The 15,319-nt window shown below is 39.3% G+C and overlaps 2 protein-coding genes across 2 annotated transcripts in view; one reads left to right on the plus strand and one right to left on the minus strand.

Moving 5' to 3' along the window:
* Window positions 1-11,385, minus strand: part of mov10l1 (Mov10 like RNA helicase 1) — a 23,845-nt gene extending 12,460 nt beyond the window's left edge. Inside the window, exon 1 of the mRNA XM_085462337.1 lies at window positions 11,319-11,385. The gene's annotated coding sequence lies outside the window, so the exon portion shown is untranslated. The remainder of the gene's footprint in view (window positions 1-11,318) is intronic.
* Window positions 10,103-15,319, plus strand: part of nuak1b (NUAK family, SNF1-like kinase, 1b) — an 18,056-nt gene continuing 12,839 nt past the window's right edge. The window contains exon 1 of the mRNA XM_085462338.1: window positions 10,103-11,479. Coding sequence (XP_085318464.1) covers window positions 11,195-11,479 — 285 coding nt within the window. The 5' untranslated portion in view covers window positions 10,103-11,194. The remainder of the gene's footprint in view (window positions 11,480-15,319) is intronic.

Genomic DNA, 15,319 nt, shown 5'->3' on the forward strand with positions numbered 1-15,319 from the left:
CCAGGATCCTCCAGCAGCCACTAGGCCCAGGATCCTCCAGCAGCCACTAGGCCCAGGCTCTTCCAGCAGCCACCGGGCCCAGGCTCTTCCAGCAGCCACCGGGCCCAGGCTCTTCCAGCAGCCACTAGGCCCAGGATCCTCCTGCTCCACCAGGCCCAGGATCCTCCAGCAGCCACTGGGCCCAGGCTCCTCTAGCAAGGCACCAACAAGTAAATCAACAGTGACTTCAACGGGCCATCACAAGGAAATACCAATCTCATCATTTTCAAAATGCCGCCTAAAAAAGCAAACCCAGGAGTTGAAGAGGAGTTGGAGGAGATTAGGAAATCGCTTACTTTCATGTCTGATGAACTGAGCAAAGTGGCTAAACAACAAGGTATGCTACATGACCTAATGGATGAAATAAAACAACTAAAAAACCTCATAAAGGACAAGGACAAGAAAATAGACGACTTGGAACGGCGAATCGAGGACCTTGAACAATACACAAGAATGGATGATTTAGTCATAAGTGGACTGGAGACGCAACACCGAACCTACGCCAGCTGGTGGAGGTAAAGACGGTGAAGATGCCCCGGTAGAGGAGCTGCAAACGCTTGAACAGCAAGTGATAAAATTCCTTCAAACGAAGAATGTAAGTATTCAGAGCCATCATATTGCAGCATGCCACACGCTCCCCAGAAAAGACAGTAAAACAAAGCCATCAATCATTCTTCGGTTTGTGAGTCGCAAAACAAAGATTGAGTTACTGAAACAGGGTAAGAAGCTAAAAGGGACTGGTGTGTATTTAAATGAACATTTAACAAAAAAGACTGCTGAAATTGCAAGACAGGCACGCAGCCTGAGAAAACAAAATAAGATACAAGCGACATGGACGAGGAACTGCAAAGTAATGATAAGACTAAATGGCAATCCCGAAGAAGTTGTGATGATAAGAGAACTCAAAGACTTAGAGCAATATAAATAATCAGGAATCTGCTATGGAATCTATTGGAAAAGTGACGATTGGATAATGAACAATGGGTATGGAAAGTGTTTCTGGCCTTACGGCTCAAAAACAATGGAAACAACAACAACAAAAACACATAAATGACAAGTTTGGACACAGATTATAGGTTTCCATTCAGAGATATTGAAGAGGAGGAATTTGATTATGAGAAGGACTGTCAAGGTGGTTATTTTGCCACACACACTGAGAAAACGAACTTCAAAACGTTTAACTATGCAGAGCACAACATGCATGACCCTGAAAGTAACATTGACCCAGATACCCACTTCTACAATAACACCAATAATACTTGTGAGTACTATACAGATGACCAATTCAATATGAATATTAAAATGGCAAATGCATTGTCGGTCATACATTTCAATAGTAGAAGCCTGTATAAAAAATGTTCTAAAATTACAGAATGTTTAAGTAAGTTAAAAAAGTTTAATATAATTGCAATATCAGAAACATGGCTCGATAATGAGAAAGTTAGTGAAATGGGACTGGAAGGATACAAATTATTTACAATGAACAGGGTGAATAAAAAAGGAGGCGGTGTTGCTTTATATGTAGATAAAGTTTTGAAATGTAGTCTGATTGAATGTATGTCAAGCACCATAGATAACGTATTGGAATGTGTCACTATTGAAATCTATGTTGAAAAAGCTAACAATATAATTATAAGTTGCATCTATAGGACACCAGGTTCATGCCTTGAGATATTCAATGAAAAACTTGCTGCTATGTTTAGCAACTTAAATGATAAAAAAGTGCAAATAATTTGTGGTGATTTTAATATAGATTTGCTAAACCCAAATGGACATCAGAAAACAACAGATTTCATCAATACAATGTATAGTAACTCCCTTTTCCCTGTCATTATAAAACCAAGTAGAATAACAACTGATACAGCTACATCGATAGATAATATATTCACAAATAAAATTGACCATGAAATAGTAGGTGGACTTCTTATAACTGATATAAGCGATCATCTTCCTGTTTTTGCAATTTTTCAAAATTATTTTGGGATTAAAACGAAACAAAAGAATCAAATATTTGATATGATACGACATAGAACAACAAGAGCCATTGCTGCCCTCCAGGTGGACTTAAAGGAACACAATTGGAATGAGGTTTTTGCAAATGAAGATTCAAATAGTGCATATGATGCACTCTTATCAACAGTAATTTCACTATATGAAAAAGCATTGTCCTTTAATGAAGATCACTAGAAAGCATCACAGATCAAATAAGCCATGGATCACAAAGGGGATAGAAGATGCATGTAAAAAGAAAAATAATCTATATAAGGGATTCATAAAACAGAGGACAAAAGATGCTGAAATAAAGTACAAGTTATATAAAAATAGATTAGTAAATATTATAAGAACAAGTAAGAAAGAATATTACCACAAATTATTGGAGCAAAGTAGAAGTAACACACAAGAAACGTGGAGGATATTAAACAGTATAATCAAAAAGGGCTCAAAAAATAAGAATTATCCAGATTATTTTAAAAAAGATAAAGATATTGTGCTTGATAAAACTAAAGACATTGCAAATGAATTTAATGATTTCTTTGTAAATGTTGGCTTTAATTTAGCAAAAGAAATTCCAGAGTCAAGAAATAATAACGACCTGAATAAACATATTACTCAGAATGTGTCCTCCATGTTTATTGGTGCTATAACTCATAGAGAAATAATTAACATTGTGAAGACATTTAAAAATAAAAAGTCCACTGACTGTTTTGGTATTGACATGATATTAGTTAAAAGTATTATAGAATATATAGTGCAACCTTTCGCATACATTTGTAATCTGTCCTTTCAAACTGGTGTGTTTCCCTCACAAATGAAAATAGCAAAAGTTATTCCAATCCATAAAAACGGAGAGAGATGTCAGTTTACCAATTATAGGCCAATATCACTACTCCCACAGTTCTCAAAAATTTTATAGAAAAGTTATTTGTTAATAGACTTGATAAATATATTGAGAAGCATAATCTCCTAAGTGATAACCAATATGGCTTTAGAGTGAAAAGGTCCACTTCGATGGCAGTGATGGAACTTGTTGAAGGGATATCGAATGCTATAGATAATAAGGAATATACTGTTGGTGTTTTTATAGACTTAAAAAAGGCGTTTGATACAATTGATCATTCTATATTAATGAATAAACTAGAGAGATATGGCATAAGAGGGATAGCATACAAGTGGATGAAAAGTTACCTGGATGAAAGATATCAATATGTCGAATTCAATAATGTAAAATCTAAGCAGTTGAAGGTAACTTGTGGTGTTCCTCAGGGCTCTGTGCTGGGCCCTAAATTATTTATATTATATATAAATGACATATGTAGCATTTCCAAACTGTTAAAATGTGTATTGTTTGCTGATGATACCAATCTGTACTGCTCAGGTTAAAAACCTAGAACAGCTTCTGACTACAGCGGAAAAGGAGTTAAATATATTAAAAAACTGGTTTGATGTAAATAAGTTATCATTAAATATAAAGAAAACAAAATTGATTATTTTTGGCACTAGACAAATGAAAACTGTATCTAAAATAAGGGTTAATGGAATTGAAATTGAAAGAGTGTACGAAAATAAATTTCTTGGAGTGATAATTGATGATAAGCTGAGTTGGAAGTCTCATATAAACCATGTGAAAACAAAAATGTCAAAAACCATTGCTATTCTCTATAAAACAAAGCATGTCCTGAACAAAAAATCATTATACACACTTTATTGTACTCTGTTTCTTCCATATATGACTTACTGTCTGGAGATATGGGGTAATGCATATAAAACGAACACTCTTCCTATTTTCAAGTTACAAAAAAGAGCTATAAGAATTATAAACCAATCAAACTATATAGAACCAACTAACATTTTGTTTATTAATCTGAATACCCTGAAATTTTATGATTTAGTTGAATATAAAATGGCACAGATAATGTATAAAGCACAAAATAACTTGCTTTGCCCCAGTACTCAGAAGCTGTTCAAAGTCAGAGAGAGTCAATATGACTTAAGGGGAACAGATTTCTTTAAAAAAAACAAGATAAGGACAAATATAAAGCAGAGATGTGTTTCTGTTAGAGGAGTTAACCTGTGGAATAGTTATGACAGTGATTTTAAAAAGGTGTAGTTCATTTTCCTTGTTTAAAAATATGTTTTAAAATAGAGTATTAGAAAAATATATAAATCAAGAATGAAAAGAGCAAAAAAAAAAACCCCTCTTGATTCTTTTGCTTTGATGTAGTTACTTATCTAAGGTGGAAAGTTGTTTTTTTTTTCATGTTTGTTTGTTTGTTTGTTTGTTTGTTTGTTTGTTTGTTTGTTTGTTTGTTTTTGTTTTTGCTTTGTTTTATTATTTGCTTCGAGCCCTGTGTACAGGAGCTGCATGCAAAAAGATATTTTGTTAAAAGGGTTGGCGTAATAAGCAAATGCTTCAGCCAATACCTTTTGATTAGCCTTGTCTCATGCTTTCTTGCTTTGTGGTAGATTTTTGTTCTGTTTTCACTAAGATATTTGAATGCTAATCAATAAAAAAAAAAAATCAAAATCAAAACTGCAAGTGTCCAGAGTGAGGACAGACTGAGGGACCCACTGCTGCACATCATCTGTGAGGTTTTGCACCCCTGATGATCCACCAGGACAAACTCAGCAGTGTGTGAGGAAGAGGAGGAGGAAGAGCCAGCAGCAGCTGACAGATGGAGAGAATAGACAGACTGTTCCCTGTTTGTGAAGGACTGCTAGAAAGGTTTAAAATAACTAACTGTCTGTCCTGAATCAGTCTTATTAGGTAATGTTCAAATAAGTTTATCATTCCAGTGTTTTCAGTGTGGGAGAAAGTACTCAGGGCCTTAACGTTAAACACTATGAAATGCAGCAACAAGTTTAATGTTCAGAAACATAAAGTATGTATCAGCAGCAGAATGGAGCTAAAAATAAATGTTTGTTTCAGTTCTATGAAGCTTTGAGTATTTTGGATTAGTAGCACTGCTGTGTTTGTTGCATCATATTGCTGTAATTGTTTATATGCTTTATATATTCTGAGGTAAGTTGATCTATAGTGTTACATCATATTCTATAAGGATGTTGTGTTTGTTTACTTTCTGCCCAGTTTGACCCATTTAGCAGAAGACAGCCTATTTAAAGCTCTGATATCTATTCTGTATGACTTAAAGCAGTTATGACATGGTATGATTTTCTCACCCAATAAAGGAATATTTAATATATCAGTCTACTCTTCATTCTATCAGACACAGTTATCACAGCTCGTACATTTGCTTTTTACACATATATGTAAGTATTGAGCCAAATTTAGTAATGTCAACATACTGAAGAAACAACATTTGTCTCTTATATATAATACATCTATATATACACTGTCAAAGATACTTGAGTATCTTTGAGTGAAGATTTAAGGTGATAGGACATATGAATAGCTGCAACTTGGATCTTTACTGAAGCTCAGTATTTGACACAGAGTTCACTCACATGAATTTCACTCACATGTGCTGTACCAGTGTACCTGCACATGTGATGTGACAATAGAAGTGATTTGATTTGTGAGTTCAAACTCACTGCTGTAATAACTAATAATGATTAATATAATAACTATAATATTGGCCATCTCATATTTACACTGACTTTAGTCTCATGAACAACATTAACTATTTGTTATTTACTAGCTAATCTTAAATGACTGTTCAGTAAAGATATGAAGCCCAACAATCATGTTTTACAGTCCTGTGGTCTCAGCCTCAGATACTTATTAAATCACACAAAGCTCGTGTAGAAACAAACAAATGAACAAAATATGTTCTCCTTCATTTCTGTCAACCACAGGTTTCCAGCTATCATGGTTGCTAGGCAACCTGGGCAGCGCGACTGAGGCTAGACCGTCCCATTTCACAAGCCTCACACTTCCGGCCTTAGCGGTCTTTGAGTACGCGGCCCTTGAGGACCGTTGAGGCTGCGTACTTTAAAGCTGCAGACCCTGAATTGGGATACAGCCTCTGTCTCCAAATTTGCAAGATGGCAGCCTCCACAAGCGGGGTATTTTGGCTTCATTTTTGCACAATGGTAGGAGGCGGGGTCGCGTCGTCCATGTTTTCTACAGTCAATGGCTGTGTCCCAATTCAGGGGCTGTGTCCCAATTCAGGGTCTGCACGCATGAACTACGCATTTTAAGTGCGATTACGTCACCGCCACGCGACGACGGCTGTCCCAATTCGAAGTGTACTTCAAATGCATACTCCAAATGCGCTGTCGATTTCCCCAAATATCAAGCGTGGTCCGGTGCACGCTTCCCATATATCCCACAATTGATAGCACGGCGGTGGGTGTGGATAATTTTGCCGCAAAATACGGCAGAAGGGAGCCCCCGAAGAGTGAACTGTCAAAAGTAAGTATTGAATATGATGTCACCTATTTATGTGCGAATGTTTAATAACGAAGAACATTAAAACATTGCTGTTGGCCACATATCAGCAAAGTTATGTGACATTAGTGATGTTTGTAACTTGTTTAACTTGGGTTTAAAGCCTCTACACACACACACACACACACACACACACACATATATATATATATATATATATATATATATATATATATAGATATATAGATAGATAGATAGATAGATAGATACATATCATATCATAATAATCTGACAATACTATGATATTGGCCATATTATATTTACATTACCACAGTGAGATGGCTTTAGTGAACATGAACAACAAGAGCTAATTGTTATTTACTAACTACTCTTGAAATGACTGTTCAGTACAGAAATGAAGCCCAACTATCATGTTTTCCAGTCCTGTGGTCTCAGCCTCAGATACTCAACTAATCAAAGTGATGTCATGACAAAAATGAATGACCAACAAAACATTTTTTCTCCTTCATTTCTGTCACACAAAGCTGTATGAGACGTTTCTCGCGGTTAGTATCATGGTTCCTAGGCAACCTGAACAGCGCTACGAAGGCTAGACCGTCCCATTTCACAAGCCTCTCACTTCCGCACTACGTAGTACGCGTAGTGCGCGTACTTCAAGCGTGCAGACCCTGAATTGGGACACAGCCATACGCGTTTGAAGTACACTTCGAATTGGGACAGCCGTCGTCGCGTGGCGGTGACGTAATCGCACTCAAAATGCGTACTTCAAGCGTGCGGTCTCTTAATTGGGACACAGCCGATATTTACTGATTTCGAAATCCAATACTTGTTTCTTTCAGACTCGTGAACCATGAACAGATGCCTCTAAGATTTGTAATGAGTAGTTATTTAGTTACTGCTTACTCTGCCTAACTCCTTGGTTCAGAAACACCTGCTGTCAAAAGGGAAATTGCATAGTGCCCTCTGGCGGTCAAAGTATCAAAAATCGACTCTCATAACATGGTTGAAGGGTATGGAAGCCACTAAAAAAAAAGGATCCATAACTCAAAATTTCGAGTTATTTCCTCAAAATTCCGAGTTATTTTCTCGAAATTTCGAGCACACCATCCGCTCCGAGCTCCCTGACCTGCACTCAATCTACAGCAGGCGGTGCTGGACCAAGGCCAGGAAGATCGTGAAGGACCTCAGCCATCCCAACAACGGACTGTTCTGTCTGTTGAGGTCTGGAAAGCGATTCCGCTCCCTGAAGACCAACACAGAGAGACTGAGGAGGAGCTTCTTCCCGCAGGCGATACGGTCTCTCAATCACACCACCACACAGTACTGACCCACACATATAGTTCTTACACACAGGGGACATTCTGGACATTGTTTTCACTTCATCACTTAAATCACTTTAAGCATATTTGCACTGCACAAGACATAATGTGGATTGCACAACACTGGACATTATATTCTTCATTTCCAGTTAATACTTGTACAGCTGCTGTTATTGTGTATATATATATTTATATTTCTTCATACATTCTTATATAGTTCTATACTGTGTATTGTGTATTTTGTTGTAGTTATTTTATTTTTTTAACTTTAATTTATATATTTTATCTTATTCTTTCCCAGTTAAATTTACCTTTCATTCTAATTTGTGTTGTACAGTTATTTCATTTTTAACTTTAATTTTTATATTTTATTTTATTCCTTCCTAGTTAAATTTACCCTTTTTAATTTTCATATTTATTTCCTATCTTATTCATAGCCTTTTCTTTTTTTCTTTAGGTCACGAGCAGTTGTCTAAGCATTTCACTGCATATCATACTGTGTATGACTGTGTACGTGACAAATAAAATTTGAATTTGATTTAATTTGAATTTGAAATTCTTGGTCCCAGCTTTTACCACAAGAGGGCAGCGGTGGTGTTTTTTGTACACAAGACGTCCCACAGGCTGCACAACAGAGTGCAAATGAGGCCAAGGGAAGTATCACATCAGATAATCTCAGAGTATGTGTTGTTATAAGTGGACACTACTAAACTTTGTTTAGTGACAACAAAATGCCATGCGAAATTATGCCAACTACGTGAGAACCAAAGGAAAAAAACAGATTACATGAGCCCAAACAACTTTTTCCTTTTCTTTCTGTCATGAGAAGCTAAAATACATGTGCATCTTAGCAAATACCAGCATAGTCAAGCCTGGTGTGGTTGTTGGATGGAAATACATTGTGTTCGTGACTCCAAAAACACACATCAACAATGATTAATAATAATATTTGTATGAGATTGTTTTCTTCATTCTAGCAAGTGAAGTTGTTCATAAAGATTATTAAACACCATTAATTGCAGTTTTAGTCCCTACCTGTCCATCAGTCTTTGTTTAGTGTTACCAACAGTAAAATTCACTCAACTTTTTGCATATATTTAAAACAGACTGAAATGGCTTTTTAAAACATTTAAGAATAATCACACAATTCCCGTGGAAAAGTGGGTAAATGTGTAAAACACCATGTCCCATGCATTATATGTTGTTGTGACGATTATTACGACTCCAGAAACAATGCACACTTTAAAATGTTGTCAGGGTTCCTGGGTCGGTGACCCAGTGTTTTCAGTTCACACTCACTGTTTATCTACTGCCTGTTCCACTTCCTGTTTTATTGTGTTAGCCTTGGTCTGTGTGTATTATGTTCAATCCTCTTCCCATTATCATTAGTTCATTATGTTCAGCTGTGTACTCACCGGTCCCTCATTATCATCATTATCACCAGTCTGTGTATTTAAGCCCTCTGTTCTACCCATTCAGTGTCGGGTCATTGATGATGTTGTTTCTGTCGTGTGTTCCGTCCAGTCAGTCAGTTAGCCAGCCAGTCTACCAGTCCGCTAAGTCCAGCCAGCCAGCCATCCATCCTATCATCTGTTGTCTACATATTCAATAAACCTCGTTCTGCACCACGAGTCCTGCATGTGGGTCATCCCTTCCTCGCCTCCGCACATGAGCCCTGACAAATGTAACTTCCTCCTTTTTTTGTGACCAAAACTGAGCAAAACCACACCTATCTAAATTGACAATAATGTAATACTTAACAAATCTGACAGATTGTTTATGTTTAAACTTGATTTTTTTCAGCAGACTAGGCTCCCTCCAGGCAGCATATGCATTCAATTTATAAAACTAAGGAATGCACCATTTATTTATTTTTTTCTTTCTTTCTTTCTTTCTTTCTTTCTTTCTTTCTTTCTTTCTTTCTTTCTTTCTTTCTTTCTTTCTTTCTTTCTTTCTTTCTTTCTTTCTTTCTTTCTTTCTTTCTTTCTTTCGCTCATCACAGTGTATGACAACCTGTTAGCCAAGAAATAATTCTGTAAATAACTCCCATTAAAGCACATCATTTGTTTTTGTTTTTTTGTCGTACATATACATTTGTTGCCTTCTGGCTTTGTGTTTTTAGTCTAAATGCTAGCTAAAGCACACTGGCCAAAGGCCACAGCTTCTATCTATCTATCTATCTATCTATCTATCTATCTATCTATCTATCTATCTATCTATCTATCTATCTATCTATATATATATATATATATATATATATATAAGTGCTATTAGTGGTACTACATAAAATATGTGGAGGTGAACTGCAGATCTGTCTGGTAGAAGGGGTGACAGTGGCAATAAGACACAAAGGGCATTGAGGGTGGGGGGAGGGAGGTGTCACCTCCCGTGCACATGATCGCTGGCTACGCCCGTGAGACTCGGCATATCATAAAAGATGTGAGAGGGAATGATGAGGGGAGCACAAAGACAGAAGGGAAGCGAAAGGACAGGGAAGGAGGAGATCTGCCTAAACTCCGCCTCCGGTCTCGGATCCTCTCGCATTCCTTCTTCACAGCCCCTCACGCTGGAGATAGAGAAAGAAAGGGAAGGAGAAACAAGAAGGCCACGAAGAAAAAGAGGGGGAGCAGTGAAACGACCATGGCAATATCCAAAACGTCTCAGCTTGAGATAGAGTCCGATCCCAGCGCACTTTCACCACCGTCGACCCCGGCTCGGAGCATGCAGTCGCACAATAGACAGAGTCCTGATGAATGAGGAGCTTTACCTGGGCCGTGGACAAAATGAGGGTCATCTTCATCCAAAACGCCGGTTTCGTCGCAGCTTTCTCGCCTTTCTCGTGATGTTGGCAGTGTTTGGGACGACAGATGATGTGAACGAGCCAGAGCTAACCACAGCCAGATCATGCGAGTAAATTGAGGAGTAAGGGGATCGTAGCAATTTATTTAGGCTGTCTTATTTTATTTTATTTTATTTTATTTTATTTTAATGGGATAGAGAGCTTGCACATATTTATAGCCAGTATAGCATCTCTGAATCGAAAGTGTGCTGAGCTTCCGGCATGCAGCCTGCTGTCGAAATCTGAATAATACACTATATTTTTTAACTATATTGGCACTAGAATGTATTTTTAACCAATGATAGAGTATGTACCAGGTTATTAAGGTCCGATCCTTTTAGACTTCCGCGCTCATGTAGTAATCCTTTAGTATATAGCAATTATTAATATGAATAGGTAGAAGGAGAGATCTCTGGCCACTATGATCAAAGCCTATTGATCAACTGAGACAATCTGGAAATGTCAGTTTCCACGTGTGATAACATGACTGGCGTCGTTCCTTGTAATTTATTTATTTATTATTACTATTATTAGGCCTATAAGTATTATATTATCGATTTATTTTTTAGGTAGGTAGTGATATATTTAACAGTGGGAAGGCTGTTTTAAACCCTTCCTTATAGTGAGATGGAAACCGCTTATTTATCGTCGCACCGGGGGGGCACCCGTCCCGAGGCCCAGAAGGGCCAAAGCTCGGCGGGTGAGCCCTCCGCTGCACCACCACCTTCAACTCCACCTGCCGGCAGCTCACCTGAGGAGACCCCGACGAGTGGTGATGGACGGAGAAACTCGGGCGTGAAGAAACACCATCACAAGCACAACCTGAAGCATCGCTACGAGCTGCTGGAGACGCTGGGAAGAGGCACCTATGGCAAAGTCAAGAAGGCCATTGAGCGGCACTCTGGCAGAGAGGTGAGCCATTTACACAAGCAGCTGCAAACATCTGTCACGATGCTTTTAGTAAACCCAGACGCTTGTAATTCACAATACTTCTGTAACGCCCTTTAGCAGCCACTACAAACAGCACTGGTCCCAAATTAAGTGGTTTGTTGCTCCCAGACGCGTGTGCACGACCTACCCCCGCTGGGAATTCCCCCACCATGCTCCAAAAAGGCCAGTGGGGCCAGGGAGTTACGCTGCACACATGCAGGGCCTCACGACCGGATGCCGGAGTGCAATTCCGGCTACTGACAGACTTATGGGGACTTGTCTGACCCTCACAAGCTTCACAAAAGTTCCCCAGAAGTGTCCTGCGTCCACGCTCATTCATAATTTGTAAAGTTTTTAAGACATGCATTGCAAAGTTCAGATCAACCCCAAATTCACTCTTATGCGAATGACCAGCATTTGACATAGTCTCAGTCTTTAAAGTAGTAGGTTACTTGTACTGTTTCATCACTCTGCACAGTGCCGTACAGTTTTTCCCTTCCCGTTTTGTTTCTATTTTTAAAGTGCCAAGTTTTTTTTTCCCTGCATGGCTCAGTCTGGCACTTTGCGTTTCTTTTATTTGAAAGTGATGAACTGTATATTTGTGGCAGTAAACCCACCATCCGCTGTGATGTCCTTGCAGACCGGCAGATCTCTACCAACTATTTCCACATGTGGCAAAATATGACCCCAGTGCCCATTCTGGCAGGGCATGAGGAAATTTCCACTGAAACTTAGTACAGGCCAACAATGTCCCCCAGCGGATTCATAGCTCCTGGCAAATGCATGTTTAATAGGGGAAGGGGGGCAGCAAACCCCCTGGTACGACATTCCTGTTTGACCTGTCCCACTTGCCAGCTTCTCCTTTCTTCCGTTTGTTTTTCGGCATTATTGCCATGGTAGCAAGTGTAATATGAATTAATGTAATTTCACTAGCATCATAAAACTGTACAATTGTACTAACTGGACAGGTCAAAGTGTATTGCATGATTGTTGGCTTTGGATATCTTGGAAATCTTTTGTTAAATAATTGACAATGTTTGTCAAATAGTTGGCAAGTTTATTATATTTTTGTTACTAAGCCATAAAGCACTACTTGCCAGTCACTAAATATATAAATAAACCCAACATACTTATGTGTAAGTCAAAAAACTATAGCCCAGTGGCTCCAGTTCTCCTATTATCTACAGCACTGAGCTGAGCTTAGCATTAAAACTTAAAATAGAGAACTATTAATATGGGACCCAAGTCTGTGCACATAGAGTACTCACCATCTCGCAGCTTATGCATATGGCACTACGCTGCTAGAGTTTACTTGACCTCTGATCCAGAGGGAGTCCCTTGTGTCCATTTGGCATGTAAACCAGTGTGGTGAGAACGTTTTTTAATCATCTCAGCTGCCCTGAACCTTTTCCTGGCTTGTTCCACAGACCCAGTGAGAAGAACAAAGTGGAGAGATAAACTGATGAAGCTCTCTGTGTGTGCATGCACACACATGGGAATAACGAACGACAGATTAGATGCAAGCATATTCAGCATGTCAGTGAAAGTAGAGCTGGTTTCACCTGGAAGCCCGTTTGTTGTACAATTTGCACGCTCAGTAAAAAACACAAACACCTAACATTAAGTGAAGTGCAGCAGATCACAGAGAACTTGGTGTGGCTTTGTGGGATGTGCACAACCCGTGTTTCTGTGCATGTGTGTGAAAGGTAAAAGGAGACCTGTGGCTATGTTTCAAATAGCTGCATTAAGTATTACATGCCATCTAGAGAGGACTATAGTGAAAAGGTTATGGTGACAGTCAGGCCTATAATGGACACTGACACATGAAAGGCCATCCACAGCAGGAAATTAGATTTAGAAGGTAATGTTAATATCCTGTATGGAGGATCCATCACAGACAGGGGCTGGGGAGTTAGCACAGAGATACAGGGAAGCTCACCACCATAACAAGAGAGAAACCGGCTCAGTTAAAAGGGGTAAAGAGTCATATTAATATGTGCTTAAAGCACCAGATTACATCATTCCCCAACAATGGACTCAATAGGGAGGTACGCAAGAGGGAAAAACATTGGCATTCCTCTGTTATTTTCTATGTTGTACAGCTGATGAGGCATTATGATTCCTGGCTCTGTTTGAGAATACACTTCTCTGGAAAAGTGACGGGCCTCTTTCTCCCACTCACTCTCCCTCTCTCTGCGTCCTCCTAAGTCTGACTCAGACACACAGTCAATACGACAGATGATCATGATCTTTAGACAATGCAGGGACGAGTGAGTTTGTGATGAATACTTCATCTATTTTAATGGCCTGAGAAAGCCCAGAACGATGTCAGGCTCCGCTGAAGCGAAACATGGACTTTCACTTCAAACGAGCTCTTTTGAGAACAAAGTCTGGACGACGGGAGGGGCAGACGAGGCCGCCCCATACCTGGCAGGGACCGACGTGGGCAGCAGTGCAGCGCCCGTTTACTGTGAGTGACAGTAATAGGGGGGTCCACTTAAGAACAAGCGTAGCTGCGTCAGCCAGCTCCGCCAGCTGGCAAGTAGCTGATCTGCGGTCCTGTGTAATGATCCGCATCAAGGTCAGGGCAAAGCAACATGAGGAGATACACAAAAGATATCTGGCTTTCTAGCCCAATATTGGGGAACTGTCTCATTCACTGATTTATCATGCAGTGTAGAATTAACTTCTCTACACATTTTACTTGTCTTTGTGTGTAACTTTTGTAGGCAATTTCTTAGTTCATTCCCTAATTTAAAAAAAATCAGGTATTTTTTGCATGCATGCATGCATCCATCCCACAACAACTGAAAAAGGCAAGCTGCATTCAGCTTTGCAAAGTCAAGTGTCAGTCACGTTTTGGGGATCAGTGATAAAATCCTGATGATTTTGATGAGGTAAAGGAAAACATCAGTGTTAAGACACAAACAACTTTTCCCAATTATGAACACAGCATGTGAACCCCCTGGACCCTGGCTTGTTTATTATGGTATCATTTCTTTAAATTCTATGTAATCAAGGCATGCTCTGGAAGGCAGCTATTCCGGTTTGGGGTTATTTTTATTGATGTACACGGTAATTAGCTTGGCACTCGCTACTGCCTGTGGTTTTTCGCTGAATGGAATAAAGCTGGGCTCCACAGAATACTGCAGTTTAGTCAGGAGGACAAAAGTTTAAACTAACATAATTCAGAGTGAAAAGATGCTTTACAGACCTGATCAAAGAACAACTCGGGGCTCAATCCAGATTGTTTAGGCTACAAGAATGATGTGCTAGACCGTGGGCTCTCCACTGGTTTATTTGAAGAAGGATGCTAACCTCTCATTTATGGAGTACATAGGTTAGTGGTTTGAATGCATCCTGTTGCGGCTGACTCTTAACTGAATTGGCTTTGCCATGACACTGAAGAATCATCAAATCAAGTGTCATTGTTGACTGTTAAGCTCCTTTTAACGGGCCCATTTGGCACGGCAAGGAGTGAATCACTTCCTCATCCCCTGCCCGTTCTCCTGATACCTCCATAAAACTCTCAGCAGGCCATCTTTTCAGGCTTTTTCGAATACGGGCCATTAGCTGTGTTTAATCAGAATAACTAAACATACAAGGCGGGGGTAGTGGTTAGGGTCTTCTCGGGGACTTTTGACAAGGGAGGAAATTTGCTTTGTAAGTTAATACTGACCGATTGATGGAGGATCACTCTAACCTTCAGCTCTCTCTTTCCTCTTCTTAAAATCGGTGAACACTTAACACCTTTCTCACTTTTTAGGGATACATGGTGCAGACTTTATAGGCTTTTCTACCCCGCGCCTGCTGTACGTGGTT

Source organism: Copadichromis virginalis, linkage group LG7 (assembly GCF_057382275.1).
Source record: "Copadichromis virginalis isolate Kocher_CV1m ecotype Utaka linkage group LG7, C_Virginalis_male_GT1.1, whole genome shotgun sequence".
Lineage (NCBI taxonomy): Eukaryota > Metazoa > Chordata > Actinopteri > Cichliformes > Cichlidae > Copadichromis > Copadichromis virginalis.